Source organism: Euwallacea fornicatus, unplaced genomic scaffold, assembly GCF_040115645.1.
Source record: "Euwallacea fornicatus isolate EFF26 unplaced genomic scaffold, ASM4011564v1 scaffold_110, whole genome shotgun sequence".
NCBI classification, from domain to species: domain Eukaryota; kingdom Metazoa; phylum Arthropoda; class Insecta; order Coleoptera; family Curculionidae; genus Euwallacea; species Euwallacea fornicatus.
The window spans coordinates 80,884-107,879 of record NW_027096078.1 but is presented as its reverse complement, the minus strand read 5'-3'; the positions used below and the strand labels follow the sequence as shown (position 1 = coordinate 107,879).

Sequence of the window (26,996 nt, the reverse complement as noted above, 5' to 3'; positions counted from 1 at the left end):
TATTCTCACGTGTAAAGATATTTTCCCAATAGGGGCACATGATATCTTGCGGGGGTATTTTTGACGCATCAGGGCCGTCTAGGAGCGATTTAATGAATAGGCCCTGACGTTTCTTCCAGTTTGTATGGACGTTCTTATAATCAACCCGCCGCTGTTTACGCCTATTAAGGAGCCGATCAGGTGTCTTATTGCGGGCTCTGAACGGCCTCATGTTATTCGGCAGGACCTCCTTGATGTAATTGGAGAGGGCGAAAAACGTCTCCTCCTTCCCATCTTGACTGGCGCGATCGGCAATGCGCATTAAGTCGTGGGCCTGATAGGCATTAATGTCAATGGGGAGAAGGTCCTGCAGGAAGCCGATAAACGGGTCATGGCCGTGGTCGCCCCCGTTGTCATCGCTCCCGTTATCACCATCACTGTTCGAGGAGTCAGAGTCCTGCGGAACACTCATGTACCGGGCGACTGCCTGCTTGTAGTCAGGCTGTTACCTGGACTTCTTGATTGCGTCCAGGGTAAGCTCCGGATAATAACGACAGAGTTCCTGGTTCATAAATCGGATGTCTCTGCGCTTCATGAGGTCCGCTTCTTAAAAGAGTCATGAACACATTTATTGCTACAAAAAAAAGGCAACAAACTTTTCGGGTTAACGTCCCCGTGACGGTAAAATTTCTTAAGTAAACACACAGGTCTCAGACGCAGGATGCCCCGCTAGGAGCTACACTCAATCCTTAAATCTAAGACAGAGGGGCCAGCTCAACAAGAAGGGAACTGGCAGGAAGGGAACAGATGTGATGTTATTTTAAAGGATTAAGTGTAAGCATTCGCAGCACTAAAGCCGGCACCACACTAGTCACGACCCGCACGACGACGATTCCACACTTCCGCACCAAACACTCGGTAAGCGGTAACACCTCCGCGCAACACACCGGAGACTAGAGCAGTCGCCAGCCCAGGTGGCAGGTCCAGGCTCCGAAGAAGGCCGTTGTTGTTGGAACACCACGTCCCCCTAGCCCCGAGCACAAGCCCCGAGACGGAAATCCTTTCTCCAGGGAAGAGCGCCCTGACGGCGTCGAGGAACGGCGATGCCTAGTAGGTAGTCACCTTGTTGTCAGGCTGGTCGCGAAGGGGTCGAGGAGTTTCCCAACAAACACACACGTCGATAATGGACGTGACACCACCGTGCCGGACTATGATGTCCGGTTTGTTTCAGCGCCCCGTGGTGTCACGTATCGAGGGCTCGACTTGTACATCGAGGCCCATCAAGCGACACGACCTGGCAAAGACGTTAACAGCGTGGTCGTGACGCCTGATTCGCTCGTGGTGGGTTAGGGGACAGCGCTGAAGAACGTGGGAGACTGTCTCGACCCTCTCGCAACCAGCGCGGCAAAGCTTCTGGTTGTTGGGCACGCTGGCGTTATGGAGGCCACCCACGGTGGGGAGGGTGTTGGTCCGCAGTTGTAATACCTGGACATAGTCCCTACCGGTCCAGTGGGGGGGGGGGGGGGGGTCGCGGATCCATTGGCTGACGGCGTTATGCCCAGAGTGTTCCGGAAGGCCGGCGCCGCTGAAGGTGTTCTGCAGCTTGTTGAACCAAAAACTGGCTTGCTGATTTCCTCTGCCGTAGGGCGCTGTAAGACGCAGCAAGCGGGATCGTACCTGGGTGGCGTAGTCGGAAGAAAGCACAGCCCGCAGCTGGGGGTCGCCCCTCAGTGCTAGACGTTACATGACCATCTAGAACATCGAACAAAGGAATTAAAACCGCTTAGTCAACAACTTATTTTATATAAAAGTAGAAATCGCGTAATCCGGAGTCAGTCAGTAAGAGTCGTCTGTTAGTAATTAATATTAAGAGTTTTAGTTCTTTGTGAATAAAGTCGCCCTAAATTTCAATCAGTGTTTTTTTAAAAATATAATTTCGGGATACGAACATATAACTGGCGCAGTCGATATAGGATATTGTGACGGGCTTTTGTTGGACGTTGAATTTCAACACGAACTAACCAGAGCAAATCCGGTGCGTATCTACGAATAAAAAAATCAAGGGACTTGAGCAAAGGAGCAGCAGCCACGGACCAGACACAAATCGCTGACCAAGTGTTGCGTCTTAGAATGTTCAAGAAAATAATCATTGTACTAGGGTAAGTGTATTTGGGCACATATATTGCATATTCTTTATGTCCGAAGTTGAGGAGTTATTAAGCCAAATAGCTACTTTAGATATTAGCGAACCCTTAACTGACTCCGTTTCACAAAAATCGGAAATGTGTAATTTTATAGATAATAAGATAGCTGGATTTAAATCTGAATATTTAAATTGTGTTCCGCAATTTGACGAAAACCCAAACGATTTGGGTAGGTATTTGTCTGAGTGTCAGTCTGTAATAGATACTTTCTATAAGAAACAGCAACCTAATCATATTCAAAATATTTATCTTTTAAACTGTATAATAGGGAAACTTACAGGAAATGCTAAATTAGTATTAAGAACTCAAAGTGTGAATACTTGGGAAGAAGTAAAAATTATATTAAATAGGCATTTTGCTGATCAAAGGGATGAGACTTGTTTAAATAGGGACCTAGTAATGTTAAGACAATAAAACCAAGAGAATCCTGAACAATTTTATGATAGAATTTTACATATATTAAATTTACTATGTTCCTATACAGACTCATGAAACTACAGATCAGGCAAGAAGTCTGAAAAATGATTTATATAATGAATTAGCCCTTAAAACGTTTTTGTCAGGTTTAAAAGAACCATTAGGTACCAATATTAGGTGCATGAGGCCAAAAGATCTTCCACAAGCGTTACAATTTGTGATGGAAGAAAGTAATATTCACTATTTGCAATCAAACAATAATTATAGTAACAAACCAAAATCATCTGGACGACCTTTTGTCCAATCAACACGATATCGTACACCTTTGAATAATTCTAATAGTCAATTTCAAAGATCAAATTTTCAAAATAATTCAATGTATAATTTTAGACCCCCGACAAACGTATTTAGACCTAATCAAAATAAACCGTTGCCTAAGCCAACTCCAATGAGCATGTCTACCAGACAAACGGGCAGAACGTTTAACAATAATAATTTTAATAATAATAACAATTACCGGGAATCGAATCAGTTTACTAGAAACAGAAACCAAACTCCTAATTTCGCAGTTGAGGAATTGTATAATGCTGACATAGTCCAGAGCGAAGACGACACCGTAAACATGAATAACATAAACAAAGGAATTCAACGCGACACCCAGTCGCGACGCGAACCTTGCGGATCGGAATATTCAAGAAGGCACGTACATGCCAACTCAGTAGAAAATTGTTTTTCATATAATGACGCAAATTTTACTGGAACTCGCCTGCAAGACGATCCAACGTAAAACCTGTAGTCATAATATTAAACAACAATGGAATCGGAGAACTTTCGTATGTTATCTTTCCTGAATTTAATTTAAAAATATTAATTGATAGTGGTGCTTCAAAATCATTTTTGGACCCAGAGAAAGCATTCAAATATTTTCCAAAATTTATTAAAGAAGATTCGTTTATAGTATCCACAATTTTTCAACAATCAGTACATAAGTATAATGCGAATATTCCAACGTCAGAAATATTCAATTTATCAAAGGAACATAAGATGAAGTTCCATTTATTCAAGTTTCATGACTTGTTTGATGGATTGTTAGGTATGGATAATTTAAAACTCTTACAAGCAATACATAGATTATGCACAGGGATATTTACACACACCTTATGCAAGTATTAAGCTAAAATTCTATATATCAAAATCGCAAGTACATAATATAACTATCGCGGCGAGGAGTAAACAAGTTGTAAAAGTAAAAACCATTATTCAAAATGCCGAAGCGTTGTTACCGTATCAAAAAATTAAGGACTGTAAAATTCCAAATTGTATAATTACTGCAAGAAATGGACAAGCGATAACTACTATATTAAACAACTCATGCAAAGACATTACATTAAATTTAACCGAACCATTTGAAGTAGAAAAGTATGATAAAGATGAAAGACTTAATTCTGATCTAAGGATAGATTTGATCTTAATTCATGACAAACAGAAAAAATTGGAACCTCTTAAAATACGTACTGAACATTTAAATGCGGAAGAAAAACGGGAAATTTTGAAATTATGTAATGAATACGAAGATATATTTTACAGAGAGGGAATGCCCTTGACATTTACAAGCCAAATTAAACATAAAATCAAGACGACCAATGAGTCACCAGTGTATGCCAAAATATATAAATACCCATTTATTCACAGAACTGAAGTACAGAGACAAATAGCCGAAATGTTGGAACAAGATATAATTAGACCCAGCGATTCACCATGGTCTGTGTTGGTTTGAAAACTGTGCAGGGAATTAAGAAAGGGTGATCAGAATAATACACACTAAGTTATAGAAGTATATGTAATATTTATTTTTTTTTTTAACAAAAAAGGAGAAAGTAATCTAAGAGTTTGTGAGACGATATTTAGCTTCTCGCGCATTCTACGAACGACTAACTGGCTAGGGAGATTAGGACTATAGATTCGGAGCTAAAAGAAATATAACTCATAGCCCAGACATAAACATAAACAATCTCCCTTGCATGAAGCAATCAACCGTGAGAGTTTATGTCCTATAAAAGAGCCGCTTCCATAATTAATCCTTAATATTGTGATTTTTAACAGTCTGCACCCGTTTGGGTGGTACCAAAAAAGAAAGACAGTTCGGGTAAACAAAAATGGAGAGTTTGTGTGGACTTCAGAAAACTAAATGAAAAATCAATCGATGATAAATATCCCTTACCAAATATTACGGACTTGCTTGATAAACTTGGTAAATGTCAATATTTTATTACACTTGATTTGGCAAGTGGATTTCATCAAATAGAGATGGAAAAAGAAGACATGAAGAAAACAGCTTTCAGTACTGATCAAGGACATTTCGAATACACGAGAATGCCATTTGGGTTCAAAAATGCTCCAGCCACCTTTCAAAGAGTAATGGATAACATATTGAGAGGAATTCAAAACGAGAAATGTCTCGTTTATTTCGATGACATAATAATTTTTTCAACCTCATTACAAGAGCATATAGAAAAACTTAAATCCGTGTTTGAAAGATTAAGAAAAGTCAATTTCAAAATACAATTAGACAAAAGTGAATTTTTAAGAAGGGAGGTAGCGTATTTAGGTCATGTAGTGACACCAAATGGAGTAAAACCAAACCCTGATAAAATTATTGCAATAAAAAATTACCCGATACCAAAAACCACAAAGGAAATCAAACAATTCTTGGGATTACTTGGATATTATAGAAAGTTCATCAACAATTTCGCTAACTTAACAAAACCATTAACAAAATGTCTTAAGAAAGGAGCAAAAATTGTACACAATCAAGAGTTTTTGCAATGTTTTGAATTTGTAAAAACATATTAATGAATGAACCAATTCTACAATACCCTGATTTCAATAAACCATTTAATGTCACTTGTGATGCTAGTAACGTAGCATTGGGAGCAGTTTTATCACAAGGAACAATTGGATAAGATTTACCAATAGCTTATGCATCGAGAACTTTAAATGAATCTGAGCAGAGATATTCGACCATAGAAAAGGAATGTTTATGTCTAGTTTGGGCAACTAAATATTTAAGACCATATTTATTTGGAAGAAAATTTAATATCATTACGGATCATAAACCTCTACAATGGCTTTTCAATTTAAAAGACCCTTCATCTAAATTATTAAGATGGAGAATCAGGCTCGAGGAATCTGATTACAACATAATTTATAAAAAAGGAAAATATAATACTAATGCAGATGCTTTAAGTAGAATAGAACTCCATACAAAAGAAACGGATGGATTTTCGGAATTAGTAAATAAAATATATGGATGATTTCAATAAATCATTGCAAGAGGAAATTAATAATAAAGCAGGACCGTTGGATGACCAAACCTCAATGATTGTAAACTTAGACCAAGAGCAAGACGAAATTTCTAGTGAAAATGTAGAAGAAGCTATTGAAAATGAGACAGTACATACGAATCAGGAACAAGATCCAGTTGTGGGTATACCAATTGCTGAAACCGCAGTGAACTATGGAGCAAATCAGATACTAATATCAGCAGTATATGATTCACCGGCAAAACCGAAATTAATCACTTTATTCGGGAAGAAACGACGATATGTCCTACAAATCTCGGAAGAAAATATGGAATACGATATAATGAAATTTATAAGAGACAACATAGCACCTGAAAAACTCTACTCGATTTACTTTGAAAACCCAAAACTGTACCCAAAATTCTGTGAAATAGTGAGGAAAAACTTTAAGTGGCCAGCGTTAAAGTATAAAAGATGCATGATAAAATTAATTGATGTAATAGAAGAAGATGAAATACAGGAAGTGATTAAAGCGTATCATGAAGGTAAATCTAATCATAGGGGAATTGAAGAAACGGAACAAAGAATAAAAAATAAATATTATTGGCCAAATTTAAAAATTTCAATACAAAATTACATTAATCAATGCGAAATCTGTCAAAAAAGCAAGTATGAAAGGAACCCCATAAGGATGGAAATTAATATCACCCCCACGGCAGTCAAACCATTCGAAATAATTCATTTGGACACGTGTACTATAGATAAGCAAAAATTCTTAACAATAATTGATAGTTTCTCTAAATACGCCCAAATATATCAGATCAATTCCTTAAATGCAACAGAAATAGCAGATAATTTAATTTTATTCTTCTCACATCATGGAATCCCGAAACAAGTAATAACCGGCAATAGGATTGAATTTAAAAATGCGGTAGTAACAGAATTATTACAAACTCATAAAATTAATGTTCACTTTTGTTCATCTGACCACTCGAAATCAAACGGAATGATTGAAAGGTTACATTCTATTTTAACAGAACATGTTAGACTCTTAAATAATCAAGGACAAAAAAATACCTCAATAATCAAGAAATTACAATACGCCATACTGGCCTACAATCATACAATTCATTCATTAACGAATTTTAAACCAATAGATATCATTAATGGACATATGAATAGTGATGACCCATTTGATATAGATATTAATAAAATATTAATGACCGATTATGTAAATGATCATAGGGAAAGAACAAAAATTCTTTATTCAAAAATAAATGAAAGCCAAGTGGAATTAAAGGAAAAAATTGCAGAGAAATCTAACAAAGATAAAGATAAACCAATTTTATTTGAAGAAAATCAACAAACTTACAGACAGTCGTCGCCTCGTGAGCGAACGACGCACGCGTTCTGCCTAACCGAATAAGTAAAGAAAGGATGAAAGTAGTGGTATTTCACCGGCGACGTTGCCGTCTCCCACTTATGCTACACCTCTCATGTCTCCTTACAGTGCCAGACTAGAGTCAAGCTCAACAGCGTCTTCTTTCCTCGCTAATTTTTCAAAGCCTGTTCCCTTGGCAGTAGTTTTCGCTAGATAGTAGGTAGGGACAGTGGGAATCTCGTTAATCCATTCATACGCGTCACTAATTAGATGACGAGGCATTTAGCTTTTTTTTTTTTTTAATTTTACGCCTTGGTTTATGGAGTAGGCGGCACTCCGGTCGGGGCAAAGAAGGAAGGTTTGGGGATGTATGTGAATCCCTATTCAAGGCACCCCTAATTCTCTGGGGGCCAGCGACGCCATACTAGCGTATTCTTATTAAATGCCTCGAAGGCCATGTGGCCACCGATCAGAGCTCTGGTAGAGTAGAGCGCTGCATGGTTCTTGTTGGGTTTGCCAGTGGATTTTAATAAAACGCAGTTGAATAGTAAAAAATAAAAGATGTAATTAATGAATGGTAAAGGAAGAGACAACGACCGAAATCTCGAGAGGCACGAAGGCGACTGACTTACTCCCTTTTTTAAACGACGATTATCGTCTTATATAAGCATAAATTGACTGTTTACATTATAGACTCTCGGTATATCGCTTGCTGTCTTCATAAACTAAAAACGAAGGCGAACGACTATTAAAATAGCATTTGGAATATTATTTATTTCAACAGTTCTTCGTCACGCACTCCCACTCATGGAGCTCGGCAAATGACTTTTGGCTCCAGACTCCCCTCCAGTTGAGTGTTAGAGAGGTAACTCGGACATCTGGAGTGCCGAATCTACTCGCTACTGCAGCTCTGATGGGCGCGAATCCATATTTATCTCTCTTGGTTGCATGCGCTTTATCCGCGTCCATTCCATCAGTGACCACTTGAGCATCAATAATTGTGGCCGTATTGTTCTTCACAGCCACAATATCCGGTCTTAACCGCTCAATGTTAGTTTCGCGGTGGACCACAAATCCTTTCGTCCTCAGTGTGCGAACCGCCAACGCGACCAGACTGTCATGCCTCTTGATCCTGGCAGCATTGCTGGAGAATGTGGTTGGTAGTCTCAAGAACGTTGCAGCCGGCCCTGCAAGTCCTATCCAGCTGGGGTCTGCCCCGCGTCGTGCGGGACCGACTAGGCATTGCATTGATGCGCGTCCTTATGCAGTTAACATAATCCCTGCCCGAGAGAAATTTTGTCGGCTCTCTCACCCATCGATGACTCTGTGGGATTCGGCTCGCACCATTGAGGCCTCCCCCGTCGACTGACGATAATAGCCCCCGGCTCCACATCTTCTGTATATCTCGCCCCGTGCTCAAACGTTGGTCATTGATCACGAGGCGACGCTCGGTAGCATCAATCTCCCTGGCTATAAAGATGTTAGCGGCCGCTGTTTGCTGCAACGCTGGGAGACTGATGCTCAGCAGACGTTTACGTCGCTGACATGGCGCTGACCACCGGATCGAAGGAACCCCCAAGGCCCCCTCCTCGACCGTGGCGTGGAAATACGCCACGGGCGTATCGCGGGGCAAGTGGAGCCAACACCTAACGGCCTGCCGCACGATCCAGTCGGTCTTATTGAGACTCGCGAGTCTAACCGAGCCCAATGTGAGCTTATGGTGGAGGCGGGGGAGAAGGTAGCACCGCAACGCGTGCATACGCTGCTGCGGCTTGAGCGGCGCCTTGCTAAGGCGGTCGAGGAGACAGGTAACCTCGGCGCGCGGATCGAAGTTCTTTCGGTCGTTGGCCGTAAATTGCACACCGAGGTACCTCCACTCTGTGGTTCGTTCATAGCAGGGAAGATGGCCTCTATCAATCTTGAACTTGCGCCGCTCGACGACCGTGATCTTCTGTTGTGGTTGACCCTTTAAACTCAAGTTGAACACTTGGCTTGGTTTAACCTAACGCTACACTGGGACAGGTAACAGGAGACCCGGTCCAGCAGGTCCTGAAGGCCTACCGGTGTTCTGGCAGCAATGATCAGGGCATCGGCGAACGCAAGGGCATTCACATGGGCGGTATCGATGCATGTGCCCACTTCCGGCGGGAGTCCCCTTAACAACCTATCAATCACTAGATTGAAAAGCATTGACGACAGGGGGTCACCCTGCTTCACACCACCCCCCGGGACGATGTTACCCGAGGTCCACCCGTCGTATTCGAGGACGGTGGTAGAGTCGTCATAGGCGCGGCGAAGGTACGAACACAGACCCGCTGGGATCCCGTAGCATTGAAGCGTACTAAAGATCGCCCCGTGCGAGACTGAGTCGAACGCCTTCCCGACATCCAAGGCAGCCATGTAACACGACGAGTAGTGGCCGTTGCTATAGCGCAACAGCATATCCACGAGGGTGGTGTTATCGGCGCACCCGTCTATAGGCATGAAAGCCCGTTGTCTTGGGTCCAGCCTCATGTCTGATGCCAGTCTCTGAGCCAATATCGAGTGTATTTGACGCACGAGGACGGACGAAATGGTAATCGGACGGAAGTCACCGGGTTCGACTGCCACGTTCTTCTTAGGTATGAAGACCGTCCTTGAATCCCGAAAGTGCTTGGGGATTCTACCGCACCAAAGGATGAGGTTGATGATGCGGACTAGAACAGAGGGCGGCAGGGCTCGAAGCTGCCTTGGGGAAATCCCGTCAGGACCCGATGCCTTGGCCAATCCAAGGCGATTCTCCCTCAGTTCTGGCTCAGTGACTGGTCTCCATACTTGGTCCAATCGGGGTTGTCGCAGGCTGTCATCACGCGGTGGCGCTGTCATGACACAACGCTCGATAATATTACGCCAGTACGGTTCCATCACTTCCCTAGTTAGCGGGACGGTTTGGATAGGCCTGTCCAGGATGGACTTGATACACCTAGATTGGTGCTTGGTGAAATTGCGCTGAGTAGTAGCGTAGTCCATCCGGCGTTGCTGCCTACGTGTCCGGATCTGTTGTCGTACAGGCCGGACGTGTCTATTCCGGTTCGTTGTCACATCTGGAAAGATTGACAGCAAGTAGAGGTTGAGACACTCCAATGTCGAGACCTTCCCCTTCATTGCGGCCCCACTGACAATTCTCTCCAGTTCCGGGGCATTGTATGCTGTTGTTCGCATAGCTGGCAAATCGCTGAGAAACACCAAGAACGGGTCCGCGGGAGCCGCTCGCGCAGCCTCATCTCCCGACAGAGAGTCGTTCCACGTCTGATCTAGATTGATCCGACGACAAGGACGAGTCGTCGGGTGGATCCCCAGGATCATGAGTCGCCATGAATTCCTGGACCGCGGTTTTATGTTCAGGCCGCTTACGCTGATCTTTGATGGCCTCCACGGACCTCCCTGGGAAGTACTTAACCAGCTCCATATTCATGAAGCGAGGCGGGCCCTCTAGCATCATCTGGGCCTCTTTGCGGGCCAGTATCCTCGACTCCTCGCCGGACCATCTGCCCTTGGTGTCACTACGCACGTGCATGGCGTCGTACTCGTTGGGGTGGGCGGCCCTAGTATGGACGCCCAGCCCGATGTTGGTTGAAAATGTCCTCCCGCAGAAGCGACACTCGAACGAGGACTCAGGGTTGGGATTAGGATTGGGGTGATGTTGGAGTTGGTTAGGGGGGCCAGCGGACTCCCCCGGTTTCATGCGAGGCTGATTTTTATTATTTGGGCCAACTCAAAGGGCCGAAGGGGGTAGCAACCCCAGGGGGCTGAAAACCTGTGCTGCTTCAGCCGTGCTTAGTGGCTTTCGCCGAGTTTGCCGATTTTCGATAGGTTTTCTTACAAGTTTTTCTTGTATTTCTTCCAATTAGTCCTTTTCGTTACTATAGTATCCACGGCTGGGATTCCTTCTCCTAAGACCACTAGTATTGGGTTGTGGTCAGATTATCCTTCATTAATTAAGTTGATTTCTGCTTCCACAGCTAGATCCCTGATTAGCATAATATCCAAAACGTCGGTTTTTCCATAGGTCGAAAAATGCGTGGGTCCTTCAGATGACATTACTACGACGTCATCACTTTTTTACAGAAACTTTTTAAGTTACCTTCCATTATCATTCGTTGCTCTACTATGCCAATTTTGCGATTTGGCATTAAAATCTCCTATTGCGATGTATTGACCGCTTTCTCTACCGAACAATGCTTTTTCGACATCTTCAGGTAGTAATTTCAGTTGCGGAGGGTGATAGCACGATGTAATTCGTAATCGTCCCCTTGCATTGTTTAGCTCGATTGCGATGGCGTCCATGACGATCGTCTATATCGGTGGCAATTGTGCATGCTGCATTCCGTTTTTTACTAAAATTGCTGATCCTCGTATTCCCGGCTTTTCATTATCCTTTCTGTGGATTTTATAGCCTGGGATTTTTATATCATCCGTGGGTTTTAGTCTGGTTTCTTGGATTGCAGCTATATCGATATTTAGGCGTTCCAATATCTTCTGCAATTCGAATTTTCGCCCTTTCATACCATTTATATTCCATGATATGATCTGCAGTGAAGATGGGGTTTTCTGGTGTGAGTTCATTAACCTTGTATTTTGGGAAGATTAGCAAAAAATGCACTCATTGCTGAGTACATCGTTTGCATTTGTTTTAGCGCCTGTTGAAAATCAACAGGCTCTTCTTTTTTCTGAATTTGCTTCGGGCTGGACTTGGCTACTCCTGCGTAGCTCATTCCCGGTTTGAAGGGAGCTGGTTTAGGTGCTTCCTTCATCTCTATCTTCTTTTTTGGTTCCTCTTTCTTTTGAGGTTTGTCTGGCTGTTGAATCTTTTTGCATCCCCTGTAGCTGGCAAGATGCGGGCCTCCACAGTTCAAGCATTTTGCGGCTGTGTTTTTGGATTTCTTGCAGTCCCCGGTATGATGATCGCCTCCGCATTTAACACATTTCGGTTTTGCGGTACAAAACCTTTGTGGGTGCCCGAATTGTTGGCACCTGTGGCACTGATTTGGACCCGTTTGAGGTCGTTGAGGTTCAACCCTCACGCTGAGGTCACAGCATCGGTTTATCGCGAAGATCTTTTCTTTGTCCTCGCGGCTTGTTTGCACCAGTACAAGGGGGAGGACTCTCTTATCCATCCTGCTGTGCATTCGTTGCACTGAATGTACCTGAATCCCCTGATCGTTTAGGTCTTTAGCGATTTGCTCTTCGCTGATGTTTGTTGGGATTTTTCCTATAACTGCCCGGACTTTTTTGTCCTCGGGCAAGCTATATGTAAAGTATTCCCTTTTGTCTTCATTCAAGAGTTTGGCTATGGCTCTGTAGTCTTCTGATGTACTGGGCGAAACAGCAACTCCTTGTCCGGTCATTTTAGCCTTATTGTAGGCTATCTTTTTAGTCCGCATTCTATTGTAGACAATGGTCCAGTCGTTGGCATTCTTTATGACAATTGGTGGAATTTTTTGGCTTGTTGGCATTTTCTGACTTGTTTGGGCTTCCTGCTGCATTGGTTTTGTCTTTTCAGTTTTACTTTCCTGGTTATGGCTGGTAGTTGTTTCGCCGGCTCTTCTCTTTTCTCTTTTTTGCTGTTTTTGGATTTGCTTGAAATCCATTTCCAGCATTTCCTCGTTCTCTTGGTTATCTTCTTGTTCAGTCCCAATGGTCATGACCTCTTCTTCTAATTGTTCGTTGGTCCTTTTCTTTTTTCTTTGTAGCTCAGCTCCGTTTTCATTGGTCTTGTCCATTTTATCCAATTTTGCCTCGAGCCTCTTCATCGCCTCGAGGAGCTCGTGGTTTGTTTTTTGTAAGTCTTTTACGAGGCTCTGGAGCTCCGTAATCCTTTTATCCTTTTCAGCATTCTGTTCGTACAGATGCTGATTCATGAGGAACAGCGCTTCTGGGTCCCTCTTTAGGTCCATGGCTGACATGGTCCTTTCGTTAATAATGATTCTCGACTCGGCCATTATGTAGGCCCAGTCATTAGAGTTTTGCTAGCTGTAATAAAGTAAAATAAGTTCCTGTAATAAAAATATGGTACTTACAAACTCTCTTGTGTTTAAAAACACAAGAGAAACTTGTCGACTCTGCTATGTCCTGAAAATCTGGTTTCCGGCCGATTTTCACCTATCGAAGGTGAATTCGCTCGAAGACCGATTTATTCTGACCGATTTGCAATGGCGACGGTCGCCTCGCCCGATTCAGTTGGCCGTAACGGTTTTAGCGACACTCCAATAGGAATGTCGGTTGCCCCGATTGGTCAATAAATCACGGCGGTCGGATCGATTGGGTACCCAGGTAGATGGTCACTTGGGTCGCTTTCACTCGCGTTTTCGCCGATTCGTTGCGGTTCGCTTTATTGGGAGATCCCAATTTACGTTGCGCTATTATCTAACGAAGTTAGCAAGATCTGGCACGTCTGTTCTTCACGAAGGATCGATCGGAACTCTTCTAGTTTATTATAGAAATATTCTTTGAACGGTAAAGTTGTTTCTTCAAGTTTATCGATACTATCAATATAATCATAACAAAATACGCCTTTACGCCAATTAAGTTTTAAGCCGTTGTGAGTTAAAAAAAAAATTATTAAAATGATTGAACTTTACCTTGAACTAAAAGTTACGAAAGAGGATGGTACGCCACTCACAAAGACATGCTTGATAAATAATGCCGCTTCGTTTTTATTGAAAGAGTTGAAATATGTTCTAAATGGAGTGAAAATTGACTCAGTGTAAGATATTGACATAACATAAACCCTTAAGAATTATTTACAGTCAGCGGCAAAAGTGAGTACACACTCAAAAGTTATACAATTTATCTCGTAGTAGAAAATATTTAAAAAACCTTATTTAAAGTTATGAATACGGTAGAATGTTCGTTCTATTGTCTTCATAATTACCACTTAAAAACATGTTTATATACAATTGGCAACAAGGTAGACTTTGGGGAATCACAGAACTATAAAATACGATGCAAAAATGAGTACACAGTCTGTTTATTAGAGATCAGTTAAAACTAAGTGGCTTGCAGTGAAGAAGTAATCCGTACGATTTGTTAATTGTTTGGCTGTTAATACAATATCCAATAAGTAACAACATGGCAAAACGTAATGAAAATCATAAAAGAACTGAAATATCAGAAGATTTACGCAAACTTATAGTAACATTGCGGCAAAAGGGCAAGTCTTCGGAAAATTGGAAATATAGTGAAGAGACATTACAGAACTATAAAAAAAAAATTGGGATAAGTATGAAGCTACGGGTAGTGTGCGCAATAAACCTCGTTCTGGACGTCCATGGAAATTAACACCTCTTGATATACGCGATATAACAAGGACGGTTAAGAAAAATCCTAAAACCAGTGCAGTTCAATTAGCCGCGGATATATCAGAACAGAAGGGGACTTCTATAAATGTTAGTACTATTCGGCAAGCACTCAATTCGCAAGGTTTCCATGGTCGTATACCTCGTAAAAAGCCAGCTATTAGTGCTAAAAATCGAACCCTCAGAGTGGCCTTTGCAAAAAAATACTTATCAGAACCACTAGAATTTTGGAACACGATTCGTTTTACAGATGAAAGTAAATTTGAGATATTTGGTCAAAAATATGGTGAACGAAAAATTCTGAGCTGGATCCCAAAAATCTCTTTAGCACCATCAAACACGGGGGTGGTTCCGTAATGGTTTGAGGTACAATGGCAGCCTCTGGTGTGGGGCAGTTGATTTTTATTGACAAAATAATGGATAAAACAATATATATGAATATCCTAAAAGCTAATTTACAGCCCAGTATTGTCAAATTAGGTTTACAGGGGTCATGGGTATTTCAGCAAGATAATGACCCCAAGCACACTGCCCATGTGGTCAAGGAATGGTTGTTATACAACGTTCCAAAACAACTCCATATTCCACCCCAGTCTCCAGATCTCAATCCCATTGAGAATCTGTGGGAAATATTGGACAGGAAGGTGCGTTCTAAACAAATTACAAGCGCAACTTCTCTCAAAACTGCACTACTTGAAGCATGGGATGCAATTTTGCCTACTGTTACACAAAATTTAATTAATTCTATGCCCAAACGATTAAGAGCTATCATCAAGGCCAATGGTGGACCAACAAAGTATTAATTTTTATCGTTAATGTTAACAAAATGCATTGGAACGTGCCGATTTGTAATATTGTGTACTGACTTTTGCCTCGATTTTAAAGCTCTGTTATAAGGCAATCATCTATAAATCGATTTGTAATCCATTTAGGTATTTACAATTATTACCATGTTTTTATGTAACCACATATGAGTTATAACGTTGGTGTTAATTTTTGTTCTTTGGTAAATTTTCGGAATTTATACTACCGGTCTAATAACGAGATTTTTTATTCACAAAAATAATACAAGATGTCTAGTCGCAAAGAATATCGAATCAGTTCTGGCCTTTTTTAGAGACCCGATTCGTAATCGGAAAAGTAATATAAACAATAAAGTTGATACGCCGAATATCCGGTTCAGCGTCTAGGAAGATGTGGACGTTGCATAACATATGTACCTATATTTAATGTTTATAAAATCTTTTTCATTATTTAGTTTATCTTAAATAAATTATTCTTTCAATTTCTATGGTGTGCACTCACTTTTGCCGCTCACTGTATCATATAATTTAAATGAAATCGCTAAGCTTCAAAATGCAGGATGGTATCCAGTGGAAAAAGTGGAAAAAACATTATGACAGACTCTAACGGAAATGTTTCTTTATGTATTTCTCTCAAGATGTACTCTGGATTTTTCGAAGATTACAAGAAAATCATTTTAAATTCGCATCAAGAATTAATCTTAGGTAGAGCTAACGATGATTCTAATACATTGATACAAACAGTAGATTTTACGGAAAAACCGAAACTTACAATATCAAAACTCTGTTGGAGAGTTCCACACTTAACAGTAACAATTCCACAGGAATTAGCGCTTACAAAAATTATTGACAAAAGTACTGACATCTTACTAACTTTTCGAAGCTGGGAATTAATTGAATATCCAGAGTTATTAGAGGCCACCACACGTAATTGGTCGGTAAAGACATCGACCAAAATTGAAATTCCACGTCACGTTATACTTACATTAAAAAAAAAATAAAAAAGGAAATCTTAAAAAGGATATGAGCAAATTTGATCACTGCGACCTACGAAATGTAAATTTCTATTTAAATACTGAAAGAGACCCTTAGGGTGATTTGCAACTGGATTTTAAAAATAATAATTTGCAACGCCGTTTGAAATGTTTTCCGAATTTCGTAAAGTTTATTATAATAACACACAATAATCGATTTTTACTCCATCACAATTCAAAGATAAAGCTCTCCTTGTTTACATCAATTGTACCCATCAAAAAGATTTACTTCAAACTAGACCAGTCACTATGAGAGTAAAATTTAAAACTGCAGAAAAAATTACTAATAAAACGACAGCCTATTGTCTCATTATTCTTGACAAAACATTTAGTTACAATCCACTTACGAACATTGTAAAACAGCTTTAAATTCCCCACCACCATCATCACCAATGGATATATAAAACATTAAAAAAACATAGTGTTCAGTTGATAAATTCTTTATAACGATGTCGCAAGTCGAAATGACAAGTAAACTTCAAAGAATAGAAATCTTTCTAGAAAACCTACGAAATATTAAACGTTGGATTAGAGAATATTCTACCAAGATATCTACTTTCCTAAAGTTTGAACAACTAAAAATATGAAGATAGTGTTGAACAATATGCAGGGGTTCCTTCCTTGAGGTTGGAGATACCACCCGCGAGTTATTGTACGAGAGTGTTTATACGCGAGCACTACCTTTGATATTTATCGGTTCGAAGAACCGATGTTATTCTCTTAACTGCGACGTATGAAGATCAACCGGAGGCCTATTTGGCTAGGCAAACACGTGGAATCTCCCGACAACCATGAAATTAGGACAACCCGTCAAATTATTGCACTATTTATTAACTGATTCGTAAATAGTTATTACTAAACTTAATTGAAGTAAACATGAGATTGATTGATTGCGAGGCCGAGTATTAGTACGAGTTGTGATTTTGTGGGGTATTCGAGGTGTTGAACCGTCAGCGACACTGGTCAGAGTAGTGACTATGACAACGAGAAGAAATGAATGATAAATCCCATCCTCTCCTAGCCCTTAAGTACTGGGAGATGATGGCCAACCGACATAGGCGTACTATTACTCAGGATGACTTTCCCTTGAAGAAGGCCCATTATGCTCAGAACGACGGCCAATGAGCAGGTTATCCCGTGACCGGAATATTGCCGTAAGGTAAAGAACCCAGTAGCTGACAAGTTAAGGAAAATTTCAGAAACAATATGATTTTTCATTGGATTATTCAACTTTTTAAAGAAAAATAATATGATATTGATGTGTCTCATGGTGTTTTGTATCCCTTACTATCATAAAAATACCTTTGTTGATTAGTCTTAGAAAAATATCATATATTTTTTAAATTAGTGTAAAATAGCCAATAGCTGACATATGAAAATTTGGTTATACCCATTTCTTGACAACATTTTGAACCAAAAGCTGACATTTCAGCCAAAACTATTTTATTTATTAATTTAAACTAAGTAGTTTAAAGCTGTATATAAAATACAAATATTTATTAATGTTTGTCATTGTAAAATAAATTTTAAAAAACTTTAGAACGCACTTAACCCAAAATTTTATAAGGATTCTCTTTAATACCATTAGCTAACGATCTTAGACCCATTGGTTGACACCTTTTATTTCAGATGAAAATATGAGAGAAAATCTAGAATATCTAATAAATGATTTATACTACCATAGAAACGCAAGTTAGTTAATAACCAAACTTTGGTAGAGCACATTCAATACAAATATCCGCTGATATGCAAAATAAAACTCAACTCTTTGGTAAAATATTGATAAACAACAATTGGTAAGAAAACATAAATAACTAAGATAATTTGAAGAAACAAAACAACTTTTTTAAACTAACTTTGGAAAGTAATTATTACATTAAGCACATAGGTGTATATCAGCAAATAACACAAAATAATTTTTATAAATATAGAAGTAGAATCGAGTAAGATCAAGATTACACTGAGATCATAGAAAAACTAGCCATCGACAGATAATTCCTCTTTGAATTTATATTTTAAACGATGTCCACATATAATTATATCTGGAATTACAAGTTTTTTTATTATTTGTTTTAAACAAATTATACTCACGTCATCTTCATTTAGTTTAAAGAACTTTGTATTTTCACATTGTTTCGTTGCGACAACTTCTGCTTCGTTTTCTGACAACAGTTTTTGAATAACACAGACATATCTATGCTGTCGCTTTTTTCCAGGGAACTCGACTAAAACATAATCGCTTTTCTTGAATACCTTGCCCTGGTTACGAATATCAACCAATAATTGTTCTTCTTCATCGCTATTCTCATCCATATTTTCATCCTGTATTTTATCGCTGCTTCCGGAAGATTTCCAGGAATTAGACGTTTCAGAATCTGATGAAAAACTATACCTATAGGTTCGTTTTTTCGATAAATGTTTCTTAGCTTTTGTTTAATTCTCTCTTTTTCTCTGTTCTTTTAATTTGATCTGCAGTTCTCTCTTTTTTTGTCGTTCTTCAGCTTTTTTTATCTTTTGTTCTTCTTCCTCTTTTTTCTTTCTCTCTTTTGATTCGTGATAATCCTGCCATGCTTTGGAAGTTACTACCGATGGAATTTTTTCTTTTGTTGTTCTCTTTTTTTGGCCGACTTCGACTCTGGCCATATAAGTGCTCTCTTAAAAGCAGACGGTATAATTTCTTCATTGGTCCTTTGTATTAAAATATTACTAATTATTTTAATTGGTGTTTTTTCTTGAGAGGTCGACGGTTGTTCATTATTTACATATATTATCGCCGATGATTGTTTGTCGTTTTGTGTATCAATTTCTAATAATTTGTCCTTTGCTACTGAATTCTCATTTTCTCTATTCTCTGAGTCGTTTTCATCTTGGTCGACGCATACACTATTTCTCAGATGTTCCCATGCTTTTTTCCTCAAGTTTTTTACTTTCTCTTCAATTTTTTTATAAAATTGAAAAAGAGATTTGTCCTCTACTGCACCTTCCCATCTTTCCATTTTTCTAAACTTATTAATTTTCTCTTTATCTATTTGGGTTTCCAAAAACCTCATTCCTTCTTCAAATTTTTTAAATTCTACATCTTCTTTTTTTCCATTATCTCTTATACCGGAATCTTTTTTCAACTGCACTTCTTGAGGGTTCCATGGATATAGACCACATTTCCTGAAACCATTTTTCAGGATAGTAGGATGGAGCCTTTCGTTTATAGTAAATTTCAAAAGGTTTGCAAAATCACTCTTTTTTATATATGTATTATGACTTCGTCCCAACCGAAATCTTTTGGTGTTTTCTCTCCAACCACCCTTCAGTGTTCTGAATACAGCTACGTCCATAGGCTGTATTAAATGCGTCGCGTTTGGGCAGAGAGCTATTAAAATTATCCCATTTTGTTCACAAAAACGACTAGTATAAAGTGTAAGGTGCGATGCATGACCGTCTATAAATAAAATTACTGGCAACTCGATTTGTTTTTCTATAAGCCATGGGTAAAATATATTTGCTATGAACTCGTAAAAGGTCTCCCCCGTCATCCACCCTAAGTCTGATTTTCCAATACCCCATGATTCTGGGACACTGAAGGCAACGTCTTTAGGAATTCGTTCATACCTAAATAAAATCATAGGCGAGGGCATATCTCCGGCTGCATTTCCGGTGACAAGAACTGTTAAGCATTCTTTTTCATCATTATTAACAACTTGGTATACATTTTTCTCTCCTTTTTTTGTAAACACTTTGTCCCCCTTGGGATTAAGGAAAAAGGCTGCTTCATCACAATTAAAAACTCCTGCAGGGTAACTGAGAATATTGTCGAGGTTGGAATTCTGCAAATATTCAAAAACCTCTTGAAACCAAGCACCAAGCTGTTCTTGAGTGACGGAAGCTCTGGAGTTTGTTAGATTTTGTGGCGTTCTTAGAGAAATTTGGGGATTTCTTTTTAAAAAAAGTGCACACCATTTTTTGCCTGGACGGTCGTTTTTAAAAGGGGTTGGCCGCTTCAGTTTTCTGATGAGTTGTTGCACGCTGTCTAGTAGCTAATTTTTGCTAATCGGAAACCCTGCCTTGGCAGTATTAATTATCCATTCACAAAGAATTCCTTCCTCCTCTTTGTTGAGGTAGGATTTTGGGCCCATTTTGGAAGTTCTGGGATGTTTTCCATTTGTTTTATAAAGTAAAGTAATTCTGGGTACACCATGTTTCTTTGCCGATGCAGCTACCGATAATCCCCTGTCACAATCTTCTGATGCTGAACGCATACTTTTTTCTGCGTATTTTTTAAGAGTTTTTTTCTTTGGAAAAGCCATTTTTCCCACCTTTAAGACCTGAAAGGATCAAAAGTTGACATATTAAACACCAAAAGTTGACACCTCTGTCAGCTTTTGGAGCCACATTATATTTTGGAACCAATACTTGACAACCTCCTGAAAACCCAACCTCAAAGAAATTAAAGGTAAACAAATACAGCAAACAGTCACTTTCACTTTCTACTATAACCTGAATTTCACTTATCATAAAAATATGATATATACCTTGGCTACCATAACTTTTTCACTAAAGGTTTCTTAACACATTTACTAAAAAACAGTATTTAAATTCACAACGGCAGGCACCTGTTAATACAACATGGCACCATTTTGGCGGGAAAAGTACTGTCAAGGCTACAATTGTACATTGGGTAACAGATGGAGACAGTTATCTTATAGGAATGTTTGAGTGAAGTTTATTGCAAACAAACTCTTATTTTATCAAGATTTTGGTAAAACTGTCAACTATTGGAGACGTGTCAGCTACTGAGTGTTTTACCTTAGTTCTGAACGACACGTGACGGTACCCCCAATTTCGCCCACCGCCAAAGGTAACGATGGGGAATTCTGACACTTAAGAACCACGTCCGATGCACATTTATAACTTGATTACCTCGCAATATAGTTTCTTTGGAAGAACACAAAGCTGAGGAATTTTGACGAATAAACCATTTGTGTTAACTATGACGGGTCGTGACATCTGGGAAGTAAGCAAATACAAGATGTGCAGGGGCGTAGCTTTGGGGTTTACATTAACTACCAATGTATCAAGTTTTGGCCCCTCAAGTCTTAACAGATAGTTTTGAACATGCGAAGATTTAAAAACAATTTATCGGACCCAATGTAAGGTCATTAGGATAAATTTAAAGTATAATTAATTAGGATGCATTAACATTTCTTTCGTGTTTTTCAATTATCTTTTCAACTTAAAATTAAGATCGTATTTTATAAAATGTATATAAAATAATTAAATGTATGGAAGCAAAAATGTGTAGTATAAATATGTTCGTTTTCAACTTAGAACCTTATTACTGTAGTGATAGTGATACATATACAAAGTAGTTATTTTCGTTCAATTAGCGACATATTTTTAAAAGTAAATTTTATTATTAGATACGGATTTGGAAACCTAACTTACATTTGTCGAGAAAAAGGTGCTAAGCTAAGATACCTTAATTAATCCATTATTAATTTTTGCAGTGATAGTGATACATACAATAGTGATCATAATTATTACAACTTCTAAAAATTTTAAATAAAATGTATCTATACGGCTAAACCTAATATACGTTTATATATTATTTATCTTCTACAACCGTTGATGTTTAAAGTGCATCCAAATAACATATCAACAATTCCTATAAGAAACTGTCAAAACATATTTTTTCAATACCGGACAAAAATATAGCAACTCTTAAAATTTTAAAATTTCACTTGATTTACAGACTTGTTTGTTTAAAGACGTTTTATATTCTAAATTAAATCGACGATTTTCATTATGGGTCGAGGTAAAACAATCTCATTAGAGATCAGGAAAATTATCATTGAGCGGTATAAAAGTGGCGAACGGCAAAGCGAAATTGTAAAGAGTTTGGGTATGCATAAGTCAATTGTATCTCGAATTATTTACAAATTCAGACAAACAGGAAGTGAAGCAGCTGTAAAAAATTCAGGACGCACAAGAAAAACTACAAAAAGAACTGATAAATGGATAATTCGAATGTGTCAAAAAAATCCATTTCTGTCATCAACTCATATAAAATCACATTTAAAACCATATCTTGAAGAAATCATGCCACTAAGAAGCATTTTCTAACAAGATAATGACCCCAAACATAAACCGAAACTTGTTTCAGAATAGTTTATGGAGGAAAGGATAGAAGTTCTTGCTTGGCCATCGCAACCTCCCGATCTCAATCCCATAGAAAATTTGTGGGAATATGTGGATAATAAAATTCAGAATAATACATATTCCAATTTACAGGATTTATTTCAGGCACTTCAAGAAACCTGGAAGAGTATTGAGAACAATTACATCAACAATTTAATAAATTCAATGCCACGAAGATGTGTAGAAGTTTTTTAGAAACGAGGGTATTATACAAAATATTAATTATTGAATCATTCTTTTGTAATTTGTTGAAGTTTTATTACTCTTTATAATTATTTTGGAAAAGTTGCTATATTTTTGTATACAAATTATTATTGTTTTATTGTTATATATTTCTATCATCAACAGTCATTGTAGAATCATATTTTCAAAACCTATTTTGAATTTAGGCCGTTAAGTCTAAATTATTTGAAATTTTAAAAAGTTGCTATAATTTTGACCACTATTGTATATGTCGGTGAATAATAGTGTTTATGTCTATGTCTATGTTTATGTTTAGTCTTTAGGGCATTTGTTTATATAAAAGGGGTGAAGATACCGCAATCGGGAGAACTCTTCGATTGCAGACGTAGTCACGAGAAACCCACAAAAGGGACAAGAGTGATCTGTGAATTCGTCGGTATCATATAATTAATTATAGTCTAGTGCTTAGTGTCTTTTGTTAGTTAGTGTCTAGTTATTAATATCAAAGAATAATGGAAAAGCTGAACAACCCTTATGCTTCTCCGACATATATGTAAGATTTGCGGTTCAATGGTGGAGAGAAACGACACAATTTTCAGATCACCTCTTTATTCTCCGTGAACCGAAAATGGAATCCCGAAACAACCCGGTATCCATACACAGAACACATCCCCTCTTCGTGAGTGAACCAATAAGATGGAAGGACTGTCCACCTTTTTTCCCACGGGTACCAAACTCCTAAACATCATTCTCACCTACACTAAAGGAATTTATAAACAACCCTCTCTTCCCACGCTAATCTGGGGAGGAGCTTGGTACCAAATGCCTGTACCTCTTTCAGATAATGCCAATTAATGATTTTAACATAAACAAAAAATGTGAGGAGATTCATGACAGTCCTTTTACCATTTTCTCCAACTTATCTTGGGAGGAATTTAGAGCCAGAACTCCGTGATATTTTCAGATAATTCATTAATAGTTTAACATGGATAAGGAATGCTTACATATACAAAGTAAGTAATTATTTTCATTCAGTTAACGAAAGGAGAAGTTTATATGAATTCTATTCTTTGTTAGATATGGATTTGGAAACCTAATTTACATTTAACTAAAAGACGATGTTAAACTAAATCAATTTAAATAATCTTAAATTTTAGCGCTAATTGTGATACCTACAAAAGTTTCAATATAAAATGAAGTTTGTCGTATTGGACATGCAAGGTTATATCATTAACAAAATGTTTACCGTAAAAGAACTAGCCATCTATGATGGTAAACATTTGAAATCCTTTTTATTTAAATCCCCAATTAAATATTGTAGTTTATATGCAGATGATCGGAAAACGGTTGAACATCTCTACAACCATGTTCATGGCATTCCCTTTGATTCGGGAGATGTTGAATATGAACAAATTGAAGACATTTTAGAAAAGAATCTAAAGGATATTGATTTAGTATTTGTAAAAGGGCAGGCAAAATTAAAGTGATTAGGCCAGGGGCTTCCTGAGTTCCTGCCTAACAGTAGTGACTGCCTCACTAGGCACCCACAGAGGAATCCAAATACGCTGGTGAGGTTTCTTAGTTGATTCGAAGGACCAGACGGGCTACCGTCATAAAGTAATGGGGTTCCAAAGATTCGAGAAATGATATACTCGGTTACACAAGTTACCTTGAATTTAATGACAGACTAGTTGAATTACAGGGTGAGTTGTGACTAACTTATTAACAATATTGCCCGTGTGTGGGGTTTTATGGCAACGAGAGCTAGAGAGGTTTGTTGTTTTCGCGACGGGATGAAAAACGGTTCTGGTGTTTGCTCCAAGAGGAGTTCGTGCCCCTTCCCGCAAAGGACGCAGGTTCCCGAGTTTGGGTTCCCACGATTTCATGAGAAAGTCGCCACCTTGATGCTTTCACACCATTACCTTATCGCTAACACCCTCTGGTTCATGTCCACTTGCGCGTGTGTTGCCACATTTCATCCTAATTTACTGCTGCCCTTAATGTGTTTGGGCAATTTGCACTTCATAAATCAGGGTGAATGTGCACCAGATGAGAGGTGATTAGCGCGGTACCCATGGTTTGGCACCCAGTGGTATGTCAAGCTTTTGTTTCTGGTTTCTCTCTTTACCAGATTTATTACCCAGATGTTAGGGCAATACGTGAGAGCGATTTTTATGTTGGAGTTTTTCCAACATAAAGTTTTTAAAACCTTATCTTGCAGATTCCATACGAACTTTCAATCTAGAAAACAATAACACTAGTGAGGTTGCCAAATTAGGACCTAGCAAAGACAATTGTGATAACCATGTCTTCAAATCATGTAATTGTAGCAGCAAAAATGTTGCAGTGCTTTTTGAATATATTTCTAATAAAATAATTGCTTCATAAAATTTGGTTGGAATTAAGTGGAAAAGCCCTATATCGGTTTATTATAGAAATAATTCAATTCTTTATATGTTATTGTTAATATAATTATTTTACTTTATTATTTTCGTAGAGGGATTCTTTAAAGAATTTATGTATTAAATCAATATGCCAATATAGCTTAAATGCTACAGAGTTTACATTAGAATCGGAATTACCTTGGATACTAACTAACCAAATTTTGGGAAATTATTTTAAATACAAATGGGAATACAGTAAAGAAAGAGCTTCTTCTTCAATTCAGATGGTTGATGAAGATATTAGATGCTTTTCCCTGATATACTTATTTATTCTCGATAAGGACATGCCAATTAAGTTTAGAAATTACATACTTTCCAATTCAGATTGGGAGGACCTTTCCTGTTAGGAAGACAAATATTGCTTATGGATGAATTATTATAAAATATATAATGTTAATATGATTGTTTGTAAAGACTGCTATAGTAATATAAAAATATTTAACAGACGATATTCTATTCATAAATTGCGTACTCGGAACCAGCATTTTCATATATCACGTTTTTCACGTGACTTGATCGAGAAAGTATATCAAAATAAATCATTTTGGTGCCAAAGTTGTTTTCAGAGAGTCTTATTTCTAATTATGTCTGAAAACGATTGTAACGAAGAAATACATAACAATTCTCGCACTACCAAAAATTCGTTTTCGATGTAAATATTAATCTGATTCTGATAGTGATGATTTATATTGGCCACATATCGGAAAAATGTAAATTGTTGTTCCAAAATTAAGTCGTACAATCGTACTATCAACATAATGTATTTACATTAAGAAAAACCTTGTTAAGGGGTTCCTTCAATAAATAAAACCACGAAAACAACAATTTGTTTTACAAAAAATGGACTGAATTTAATTGCACTTATTTTAAATAATGACAGAGTTTATTGGTCTAAGTATGAAGAGGTAGAATGCTTAATTGGGCGGGTTACACACTATGATTTTGATCACATACCCGACACCGACGCAGCTTCAACACGAAAAGAAGAAAAAAGAGAAAGAGGAAAAAATTACTTCGATTATCCCGTAAGTACTAAACCTGAGGTATTCCAACCAGGGGCGTATCACCACCAAGAGCCCATACGGGCTATGGCTGAGCCGGATGCCATAATTCACGGCCATCTGCCGAATATCTATTATAGTCGCTTTTCTGGGAATATTGCAGGCCCACTGAACTGCAAATCGTGGCAATAGTCCTGACCGAGAAAGCTTCCTTTGACTAGTAGTATATTCCCCAGCCAAAAGCACCCTTGGTTTTGATCTCGTGGACCATGTGGTCTGGCATCCGGATGTCATTCTTAGAACAAATATCGCAGTTCATGGGCGTAGCTTAAGTGATAAAATACAAATAACTAACAACTAACAAACTTAACAATAACAAAAAATCAATAACTTAAAGTCCCTAACAAACCTGGTTCATAGTATTGTACATTTAAATTAGTATTATAATGTGCAAAGAAATAAAACTATTAGAAGGACGTTTTTTCTTTTACTTACCTAAACAAGTACGCTCTTGTTTCCCTTCAGTGATCCACTTCCCACCGCTCAAATACCGACCTGCCTCGACGACGACACGTAAGTATCCCCCCCCCCCCCCTTCCCCCACTTTCCAAAACAAAAGGGTAAGTACGGAACTGTCTCAACTTGATACCGACACGCGAAAAACAAGTACGATCCTGACCCCCCTACTCACAATAAGAGACAGAGATATATTTAACGCC

At 38.5% G+C, this 26,996-nt stretch overlaps 1 protein-coding gene and 1 long non-coding RNA gene across 2 annotated transcripts; both read left to right on the top strand.

Annotated features, from left to right (window-relative positions):
• The first annotated feature begins 1,518 nt into the window (after nt 1-1,518).
• Nucleotides 1,519-1,890, top strand: LOC136350092 (uncharacterized). The gene is made up of 2 exons (XR_010734070.1): nt 1,519-1,570; nt 1,625-1,890. It is a non-coding gene; the product is annotated as an uncharacterized lncRNA (long non-coding RNA).
• A 22,135-nt stretch (nt 1,891-24,025) lies between these two features.
• Nucleotides 24,026-25,948, top strand: LOC136350094 (uncharacterized). The gene is made up of 4 exons (XM_066301615.1): nt 24,026-24,104; nt 24,165-24,292; nt 25,330-25,575; nt 25,624-25,948. The coding sequence occupies exons 1-4, from the start codon at nt 24,026-24,028 to the stop codon at nt 25,930-25,932; spliced, it is 762 nt and encodes a 253-aa protein (XP_066157712.1). The 3' UTR covers nt 25,933-25,948.
• The last annotated feature ends 1,048 nt before the right edge of the window (nt 25,949-26,996 follow it).

Excerpts from the sequence above, each read along its gene's own strand:
- LOC136350094 (XM_066301615.1), top strand. The coding sequence starts at position 24,026 with ATGAAGTTTGTCGTATTGGACATGCAAGGTTATATCATTAACAAAATG. Across the intron at positions 24,105-24,164 it reads AGAACTAGCCATCTATGATG|ATGATCGGAAAACGGTTGAA; the intron begins GTAAACATTTGA and ends GTTTATATGCAG. Across the intron at positions 25,576-25,623 it reads AGGACATGCCAATTAAGTTT|GAAGACAAATATTGCTTATG; the intron begins AGAAATTACATA and ends CTTTCCTGTTAG.